The sequence below is a fragment of the Pogona vitticeps genome, chromosome 4 (genome assembly GCF_051106095.1).
Source record: "Pogona vitticeps strain Pit_001003342236 chromosome 4, PviZW2.1, whole genome shotgun sequence".
In the NCBI taxonomy this organism is placed as follows: Eukaryota; Metazoa; Chordata; class Lepidosauria; order Squamata; family Agamidae; genus Pogona; species Pogona vitticeps.
The window spans coordinates 123076175-123086934 of NC_135786.1; the positions used below are offsets into that span (position 1 = coordinate 123076175).

General features: G+C 42.2%; 1 protein-coding gene across 2 annotated transcripts; it reads left to right on the forward strand.

The window, feature by feature from the left end:
• Positions 1 to 278: 278 nt before the first annotated feature.
• On the forward strand, positions 279 to 7680 carry CCDC190 (coiled-coil domain containing 190). Of its 2 annotated transcripts, XM_020798565.3 has the most exons (4): positions 279 to 400; positions 3054 to 3269; positions 4107 to 4221; positions 6636 to 7680. In XM_020798565.3, the coding sequence occupies exons 2-4, from the start codon at positions 3095 to 3097 to the stop codon at positions 7171 to 7173; spliced, it is 828 nt and encodes a 275-aa protein (XP_020654224.3). In that variant the 5' UTR covers positions 279 to 400; positions 3054 to 3094; the 3' UTR covers positions 7174 to 7680. The 2 variants fall into 2 exon arrangements, with proteins under 2 accessions (XP_020654224.3, XP_072854345.2); XM_072998244.2 differs by lacking the exon at positions 279 to 400 and having other exon boundaries at positions 2606 to 3269.
• Positions 7681 to 10760: the final 3080 nt, after the last annotated feature.

The window sequence follows — 10760 nt, forward strand, 5'->3', positions numbered from 1 at the left end:
GAACCGTCTCAAGTGGTCAGAAGGCGTAGCGTGAACTCCTTGTGCGGGGAAGCAGGCAGGGGCCACGAAGAAAACGTCACAGGGCTGTTCCTCTGGGTGAAGTAGCTAAGCTTCCCTAGCGTCCTCTACCTCCTAGGCAACAAGCCAGCAACCACCACAATGAGGTTTCCAAGCAAGACTAGGAATACACTGACTTCACTTGCCCTGCATGAGGCCAGATAGTGAAAAGATTTATAATTTCATTATAATTGCATTTATAATGTCATGAATATTTCTGGGTTTTTGGAAGGCAGAACAAGTGAATGATGGAAAACACTAAAAGCAGCTTTGTCTTCTGACCTCACGGGAGTGGCTGTTTCCTCAGCCAAAGAACATTCCTTATCTCAAGAAGCCTGCGACGGTAAGCCCTGCTACTGCTCTATGTTGGTATTCCTTCCCTTCCCATTGACAAGAGTACCCTGACAGAGTGCCTGCAGATAGAAAGGAAAACAGCCTTTGTTCCCTCTGTAGTTGTGTTGATGTCACGGGCAGCCTGTTGTTGCAGGAGCTACATCTGCCAAAATGTCGTCTTGTCTGAGCAGTCTTGTTGACTACAGCATGGCTGGGTGGGATGGGGGAGAGAAACAGTCAGTTTGGGGGGGGGTTTCCTTGAACTTTAAATGATGTGCTACTTACAAAGTTATCAGGGAGCCTTTGAGCTCTGCAAAAGCAGAACCTCTGAAAACTGCTATAATACCACAGAAGTATTCTTAGCCTCTGTTGCTTTTTAAGAAATGTAGGACTAAATCCACTCTGGACAAATCCATTTCATTCAGGCAGGCTCATTCTCTGCAACGGAAGCTTCTGTTTTGGAGCTGGACTTTTTAAAAATCTATTTACTTCTGTCAGACCATGTTCCTCCTCAATACCTCCCGTCCTCTCACTTTTGTGTTGTCCGTGACTAATAGCCATTGTGCATCTGTGGGGTGGACCTATGGTTTGTCTTTAGTTGTTGTACACCTCCTGTATAGTAACGATGCACTCATGCACCCTAACGAGCAATGTAACCAAAGCTCCTACCATCTACTATAGTAGCCCTTCCCAACCTGGTGCCCTCCAGATATGTTAGACCGCAAGTCCTATTGCCCTTTGGCAGATGTAGCCCCAAACACTCAAAGGACACCAAATTGGGAGGGTTGCAGTGGTCACTGCTTGCATAGAAACCTTGTTATACCAGGATCCATTCTGCCTCTTTTAAGCTGCATTGGAGACACAAGAGAAACTCAAGGTTAGCAGCATATGCATCGACAGGTTTGTCACCATTTACTCATTCATTATAAAAGGTATGTCGACACAACAGAATATTGCTATTACACAATTGTAATATATATTAATTACAGCTTAGATAATGTATTTTCTCATGGCAACCCCTCTCTAAAGGAGTAAACAGGAGCAAGTCTATTCTGAGTTTATCCTGCCTTGGAAAGTTTCTTTCCTGTCTCTTTCAGACTTTAAGGCAAAAGATAGTTTTCTAGGAGCAGTTTTGCAGTGTAATCTTCTGTGTCTACATTCAGGAAGAGGATCCACTTAATCCAATGAGATTCCTGAAGTGTGTAGAGGATCAGGAGTGTCCTTGGAGATCTAAGTGCATTTAATCTGTTAAATGAAATAAGGAACACACATCAACATGAGGTCTAGTGGGATCTCGAGACCCTTCCTGGTGAGGGAATAGTAGCTAGAGTATCTGTACTGCTCCAGAAGATGATTTAGGGCAGCAGTTCACTGTTCACATCAGTGTTGCTAATCCCACTCTAATGCTGCTGTTTCAGATTATATCCTGCAAATTTTAAAAATATTCTGGTACTCCATACAAACAACAATAGTATAACTTCTATAACCTCTCTTAGTGAATCTAAACTAACCTATATCCCCTTCTTATGGTAACAACAACACTCACCTTCCTTCCATCAATATTGTAAGGATTAGGGAGGTAAAAGGCTGGATACACAGTAGCTCTTTGCTACTTTTGCTGAAAAGCACTTATGCCGAGTTCTTGAACTGAAGAAAGATGTCTGTCTGTCTGTCTGTCTGTCTGTCTGTCTGTCTCTCTCTCTCTCTCTCTCTCTGTGTGTGTGTGTGCGTGCGCGCGCGCACACGCGTGTGCACACGTGTGTGTGTGTGCGTGCACTTTTGCTGTTCTTCCTTAGCGGCCCCTGTGACTCTCAAAAAGCTGCTCTAGAGAGGATCTTCTGGAGAATAATTAGATGCAGGAGACCTCGTAGCAAAAGGGGTTCCCGGGAGGGGGCTCCCACTGTTCCCTGCTTCCAGGGGAGATATTCCCTGGACCTGATGCTTTCTGTTAATATGATCAGTTTGGATCCTGCTCAATGTATGTTACACTAGAGCAAGCTAAACAATCATTAACTGCTTTCCAGTCAAAATGGGGAGACCCAGCATTAGCTAGCCAAAGTTTCCAAGATTCTAGGAAGAACTCAAAGTGGCTTTCAGGAGACTGCTGGGTGTTACTTCAAAATGATGGAATCTCTTCCCTTTCCACTATTTTATTTAGAAGGAGCTTTAATTTAGGTATCAAGATTATTTGAACAATTCTATAGTACTCTGGTCCCAATCCATCGATTTCCAGCGTCTTCCCTACTTTGAACTTATTAATATCAATATCAATAAAGCATTAACCTACAGTATCTCTTGTTCTTTTGTTTCTTTTTATTAGAGATTCCACCCAATTTTGTGCCATCTGAAAATTTGACAGGCATTCCCTGCACTCCCTCATCCAAGTTTAAATTCACATTCCTTAGAAATAATCCTTGCAACCCTGCTTGACTTTGAATTCCCACAAGCCTTCTCATAAATGTCTGACCAGAAATTAATTTACACTTTTTATTTGATGCATTTCATGTTAAAAAAAGCCTCTATATCCATTTTGTCTTTATTTATCATCACCTGTTTCAGATTTCTTCAGGGGGGGCCAGTCACTCTTCCAGAACCAACATGGCATGGGAAAGAAATGCCAGTGTGGACACTTCCAAGTATCTGTCATCTTTCTCTCTCCTTAGGGGAAGGATTAAGGGAACACGTGTGGTGGGTAAAGAGAGACATGACAGAAGGAGAGACCTCAAGGCGCTGGGAGGCAAAGAGGAGGGATGTCAAGAGAGCAGAGGCCAGACTCAGCCGGGGCCTGCAGAGTTTAGAAGAAGCTCGGTTCTCCTGTTTGAATTCAGTAACGAAGGAGCAGAAGCGACTCCAAGAGGAGCTTGTGAGGCTGCAAAAAGGTGAGGATTTTCCATCTATGATGATGATTTTGTTTCTGCCTAGGGGTGGAATATCATCTACTCATGGAGATACATGGGATGAGGTATCCAGTGCTTCTTTTGCAACAGGAGAGCCTATATATGCAGAGTCTTGATTAAGTTTACGGACTGAATTATGCTTTAAACATTTATGCAAATAGATCAAGGACAACCAACGTCACCCTCATCAATTGTCTAACACAAAAGCAAACAATGTCCCCACTCCCCTTTCAGCAAAGATTCAATAATTAGAATGAAGGTTTGCAGAATTTGTGTCACCATGACCCCCTCAGATAAACCCCATGGTCACTGTGTTCTGATCTGGAAAAAACAGGATCCATGTACTCAACAAAGTGTCACTGAATTGGTTGGATGCCTCTAAAGGATGCAGAACTGCGGTGAATGTTTTCTGTCTGGGGCCTTGTGCAGGATGCAAACTGTAGCCTGGCCTAGCTTAAGAAAATCATGACTATTAAGCATAATCTAGGTATAGCCCTAGCCATGGGCAACTATGAAATTTGAGAGGCATTTTTTTAATGTTTTGTGAGTCCGCTCATTTAACTCATGTTCGACAAGAGACCCATGTCTTTCAAGGTAGTTGCACCTGATGCAGAGATGAAATGGCAGTATTTTGGTATTGGGCAAGTGAAAATCCCCCCAACATCCCAGCCAGCTGTTTTTTCTTTATTTAAAAAAAACCATCCAGTTAGCAGACCTTTCATGTATCTCCTCAGTACTGACTGGCCTAGTCTCACAGCTCTTGAGGCATCAAATTCAACAGCACTCTGACTACAGCTGTTACATTTCTTCTTCCTACAGGCCGCTCCAAGCAGAAACTCTCACTGAGTCCTGGGCCCATGAGCGTGATGTTGCCTTTCCCTCTGCTCTTTCCTCAAGCAAGGCAGGATTACAGTGGCTTCCATGGTTCCATGTGGTAAGTATGGGTTCCAGGAGGACATCACTTTGAGCTCCTAGAATTGGGGTGCTGGAAAAGTTCTCTCTGATCATCTATAAGTATAATCTGAAAACCATACAAAGGCATTTTAAAGCCTGTAGTCTAGTGTAGTCACTATTCCCTCTAAGAGGTTTTGGCTGGGGGATGCCCTTCTGGACAGGGGTGAATGCCAGTCAATCCAATAGGAGCCAATTGTTCCCTTTCTATCTCAGAATTTTGAAGGAAGCCACACGTCTCTATTCAAGTCTTGTTTTCCCACACTCTTTTGAGGCAGCCAGTTTGTAGACAGTTAAGAGTAATCCATTTGGTCATTTAGTAAGTCTTGCAGTTAGTCATGAAACTAGTAAATCAATAAAGCTCTGTTCATATAACTAGTTAAGATTTTTCTACAGAATGCTGTTTGTTTTTATCTATAAAGAACTGTGAGTAAAATGGAAACTTTTTAATTCTTTTTTTCTTACCAGTGTCTGTGTGAATTATAGACAGTAAGTGCCAGTTGAGGAAAACTAAGCAATAAGGGGAGGTGTACTGAGAGAAGACTTGAAGCTAATTCTACTTTTTATGTCCTTTAACTTTTATCCACCATGCAGAGGCTTTTAGCCAATACATTTCCACACTCTGCCAATAGTCACAAACACACTGGCTGTGTTCTGGATTTTGCCGTAGAGGGTGATTGTTCAGGACAGCTTCTTATATCTGCAGAGGTTCTCCACATGAATTCAAACTCTAGTACCCTAGCTTTCTAGCTCATGATTCCATGTTTAGCAAAATGCTGTCTCTTACAGTTGACAACTCTACAAATGGAGAGTGATAAAAACTGTGATGGGGAGGCAAGTGTACTTCTGCTATTCCCCCTTCCTCATATGGAAGCTCCATTCAATTTCATTACAAATTCCTTTGGCAATTTTGGGGTGCATACAATGCAATGAAGTCACATGACCCACCCACCCCCAAATCACAAAAAGTAGCATTTCATTAGCAGCAATCTGTCACTGTCAATGACATAATTCCTGTTGTGTATAGGTGGATGCTGCCTATCAGGATTTCAGCCAATATGCTTCAATGAGGTTCTGATTTCTTTCTAATGGGCTACCAGCAGATCTATAGCCAAAACTTTGGTGGCAAACTATGGGATAGTATCTTCACACTTAAGAGTGGCAACAACCTAAATTACAAAATATCCAAGGCTATACACTTAGCTAGAAGTAAGACCCACGGAAAACAGTGAAACCTATTGAGTAAACCTGGAGAGCGTTGTGCTTGAAATGAGCATGTCTTAATAATGTGAATAAAATAAAAATAACAATGTTCAAAATGCCAGAAGTGGGAACAGGAATCTTCTTACTTAGCAACTGGACAGAATATTACTTGGACCATATTTCCCCTTATTGTGTAAATATGAGAATTTAATTTTTTTTTTTTAAAGAAAAATAGAAAGTCAGGGAAAAAGTCAGGAATTCAACAGGGTCAGTTTAAAGATATTAAAGAAAGCTGGCAGGCCCTGAACACTAATCATCTGTAACATATTTTGATCCTAAGGGATGGACAACTTCTAACATTATCAACCAAAACCCCCCGTGCTAGCATGTTCCTTTCATCACATCGCAGACTGCTGCTGATTAAATGTGGACATGATTAGAAGGAGTAAACAGGACTAAGTATGGCAAACAGATTTGTTCTCACCACAGTGAAGTCACTCAACTCAAGGTTTCAAATCCTAGTTCATTTAATAAATGTGATTAGAACAAACCTGTTCTGTATATTTTGATAATACAGGCAAGTGCTTCATTCAGATTAGCCACTGCAAGGTTAGACATGCTCCTCTGGCACACAACACAGAAGGGAAGAGGGACTGCAGAAGGCCTGGGTGTCAGGCCTTCTCATCCTTATCATAACGGTGTTGTTTTATATCTGAAGTGGCTCATTGTCTGGCAACTAACTTCAGGCTGTCCATGAAGCGTGGCCATCCATGATCTGCAGCCAAATCTCTTACTTTAAGTATACTTACAAATAAATGTTTACAAACACTCTCCAATTTTAAAATTGAGTGGGGGGGGGGAGTAGGTGGAGCGGTTAGGGTCTGCATGAGTTCTTCCTCACAGGACAGTCTCGATTCTGTGCAGTTAGGTTTTAAGTTTCTTAAAGTTAGATTTTGTTCTGTGTTCCAGGAGATTTTAGCCAAAGACCCCTATTAGAAAGGGGTTAAAAATAAATAAATAAAAGAAACCTCTGTACTACAAACTTGAGTTTGCACTCGGCAGGATGGACACTTCTCAGCAATTTAATAGCTGTAGATTTTGTAAACTCATATAAGCAACTGAACTGATAATAATTCTGATTTGTCAAGATTTGCCTGACTCTCCTTTCCCTCTCCCCCCCCCCCACAAATCCAGGAAGAAAACATTTTCCAAGGGCAGGGGACTTTCAGAAGCAAGCCAGGCTTCCTTTCGTCCACAGACACTCAACAGTGATATCTCAGGAAGTGCAGGGGACAGAAAAGGACACCTGCCACCCTTGAAGCCCAAAGATCAGAACATGGCTGATGACAGGGACATGACTACCCTTAGACATTCCACTTCCAAGCAACTAATTATTTCAGCAGAGTCTGGGGAGACAGAGGAGAATAATGGCACAGATGATCAAGGGAGGGATGTTGGAGCCCAAGGTAGCGCCATATTTGTGAACATTCCAGGAAAGCGAAGACCTTCCCTTGGCCAAGAGAAGCTGATCATGGATGCAGAGGCTTATGATGCTGATGGATGCCCCAGGAACATGTACAGCAGGCCAGATTTCCTGAAGTCCTATTCTGAAGCAAGGAAAGCCCGCTACATCCGTCACAAAAACGTTCCAGCCTGGGAAAAGGAACTTAGCCTCCAGGACATATTTGGGCACAAAAGGACCATAGAACATTCAGGAGCAGAATGTGATTAAACCGATGTCCTACATAGAAGGATTTCTAGCCTAGTCCAGGGTGATCAGATCTTGTCAATTAAAGCACAGAACTTAGAGTAAATATTTAAAAATGAGAGATTGATCAAGGCCATTAAACCTAAACAGAATATAATGGAGGGAAGGCACTGCTAATGGAGGAGGGAGAATCAATCTCAAGGATATGCAAAAAGATAATTTATTGGACAATACTGTTCTAAAATATATCTTGCCAATATGGCAAATACTCAGGGCTTCCAGGAATTGTAGTCCAACATACAGGGAACCATCGTTGGGAACTGCTGCACTAAAGAATATGGAGCTATTCTGCACATGGCTACCATTTCACTGTCATCCTATATGTTTTGTTTGCTTACTTATATTGATCGGAGTACTTGCATGTTTTTAGCATTTATACAACTGCTACAAAACTTTTTAAAGTACTTACTTTCTTTTTTTCAGATTTTTTTTTTTGCATCAGTTGTCACACACCAGAAGGGGTGCATTTTGAAAACTACTTTAGTAACAAAATCTTAATGTATCTGCATTTATCTGCCAATTTATCTGCCAGTGCGTTGTAACAGCCAGACCTGCACTTCTCTAGAGGCTGTGGAGGTTTTGTTGCTCACAGTCCAGCTGCTCATCCTTTTTCTATCTCACAAGCAGATGGCATAAATTGGTTTTGTTTGTTGCAACAATGCTTTTAAAAATTCAGTTGGTTGCTTCTGAGACATAGTGACCCTTTCCAGGTTTCTAAACTCTGAAGTCCTCAGAAATGGTTTACCATTCTCTTCTTCTAGAGGCATTCTGGTACAATGCAGCTTCCCCACGGCACATGCTGCCTCTTCCCTCGAGAGGCATGATGGGGAAACGGACTCCTAGCTCCAAAGCCTGGTGCTCCAATCCTCTGAATATACATCTATTGAAAATGTCACAAAATGTCCAACTGAATTCCACTGAAGAATTGAGGACACTGAAAGTTTGCTCATTGTTTCAGCTTGTTCTTAACTATTTCATTTCCCTTATAAGAAATGCCTGATGTCGCTTCAAGCACTCTCTGGGCGGTTTACAAGTTAATTATGCAGGCTACACATTCCACCCTCCCCAGCAAGCTGGATACTCATTTTACCAGCCTTGGAAGGATGGAAGGCTGAGTTAACCTTGAGCCGCCTACCTGGGATTGAACCCTGGGTTGTGAGCACAGTTTTGGCTGCAGTACAGCAGTTTAACCACTGCACCACAAGGCTGGATTTCGAAAAGAAGGCACTTGAGATCACATTGCAAATATCTGCTGGCCACTGGATAGCACTAAGGAATTTCAGAAGATGACCAGTCTATGCTTTAAAGACTACAGCAAAGACTTTGACTGTGTGGATCATGAGAAACTGCAGATTGTTCTGAAAGAAATGGGTATGCCTCAGCGGTTGATGTTCCTGATGCATAACTTGTATTGTGGACAAGAAGCAACAGTTAGGACAGAATATGGAGAGAGAGAGAATGGTTTCCTACAGGAAAAGTTGTTGATAAGGGTGCATTTTATCCCTTTACCTGTCCAATCTGTATGCAGATTTCCATATATCATATGACAAGCCAAACTAGCTTCAGAGGAAGGAGGTGTGAAAATTGGTAGAAGATACCCCAATAATTGGTGGAAGAAACACACAGATGATGCCATTCTGATGGCAGAAGCCAGCAATGAGTTGAAACAACTTATAGGAGAAAGTGAAAGAAGAATGTGTCAAAGCAGGACTACAGTTAAGACGACAAAAATCATGACAACAGAAGAACTACACAACTTTAGCACTGGCAATTAAGAAGTTTAAATACTTAGACATTTTATATAATTTGGTCAGTCATCGATCTGAATGGAGACTATAGCCAAGAAATCAGAATACAATTAACTGAGACTAGGTAAAGGTAAAGGTTCCCCTTGACATTTAGGGGGGCGGTGGTCATCCCAGTCTCCAAGCCATAGAGCCAGTGTTTGTCTGTAAACAGCTTCCATGTTCACGTGGCCAGTGCGACTAGACACGGAACGCCGTTACCTTCCCACCAAGGTGGTATCTATTTATCTACTCACATTTTTACATGCTTTTGAACTAGGCTAGGTTGACAGGAGCTGGGACAAGCGACGGGAGCTCTCCGTCACGTGGATTCGATCTTATGACTGCTGGTCTTCCGATCCTGCAGCACAGAGGCTTCTGCAGTTCAACCCACAGTGCCACCATGTACTGAGACTAGGAAGGCAATAATGAAGGAATTAGAAATGGTCATCAAATGTATGCATGAGTCATTGAAAACCAAGATCATCCACATTCTTGTATTTCTGATCACAATGTATGGGTGTGGAAGCTAGACAGTTAAGAAAGCTGACAGGGGAAAAATAATTTGAAATGTGGTGTAGAAGGAGAGCTTTACAGATACCCTGGACTGCCAGAAAGACAAACTGGTGTGTCCTAGATAAAATCAAGCCTGAACTATCTCTGGAGGCAAAAGTGTTAAAACTGAGGCTGATCTACTTTGGGTTCATCATGTGAAGGCAGGGTTCCCTGGAAAAGGCAATAATGCTTGAAAAGGTTGAAGGCAACAAGAAAACAGGAAGACCAAATATGAGATGAATTGTCTCTCTAAAGGAAGCCATAGACTTGCAAGAGCTGAGCAGGGGAGGAACAACAACAATGAAATATTAATAGAAGAAACCAGTTCACTAGTAGAGACAATTGGTTTTTCTGGTTGTACAAGCAACACTTACCTGTTCTTATGCCCCCTAGGCTCACTATTGCTTACATAATCACTTGTGCAACTGGCAACTACACTGGATTCTCCTCTTGCATGCAATCTAGAAACCATTGCTTGTGATCATGATATTATTTTTGCTAATAATTACACTCTTGTAGGGATGTGGTGGCGCTGCAGGTTAAACCGCAAAAGCTTCTGTGCTGTAAGGTCTATAGATCTTCAGCTGTAAGATTGAATCCACGCAATGGAGTGAGTGCCCGTCGCTTGTCCCAGCTCCCGCCAACCTAGCAGTTCAAAAGCATGCAAATGAGAGTAGATAAATAGGGACCACCTCGGTGGGAAGGTAACAGCGTACCGTGTCTTAAGTCGCACTGGCCATGTGACCACGGAAACTGTCTATGGACAAACACCAGCTCTATGGCTTGGAAATGGGGATGAGCACCACGCCCTGGAGTCGAACATGACTGGACATAAATTGTCCAGTCGTGCCTTTACCTTACACTGTTGCTGGACAGAAAACATAAATCTTCACAGGTCATTTTTCATCACCTCCTGCCCTCAAAGATGTTTGCAAATCCTAGCAAAAATATCAGTCTTTCAAATAAAGCACTGCTGTTTATGCTTACTGACATGTTTTTCAGTCTTTTAATACTACAATTCTGTGTATATTAACCAGGTAATAATTTCTGTTCCATTTAATAGCCTTATTTCTGAGTAGACACACACAAACTTCCACTGAAAGTCAAGAGGAGCAACCTGCAACTTTAAGAGGAAGCAGTCTGTACATTATGAAGAACACTATATGGGGAATTTGAAAAACAACCTTAGCTAGCAAAGTCTCCCCCCCAAAA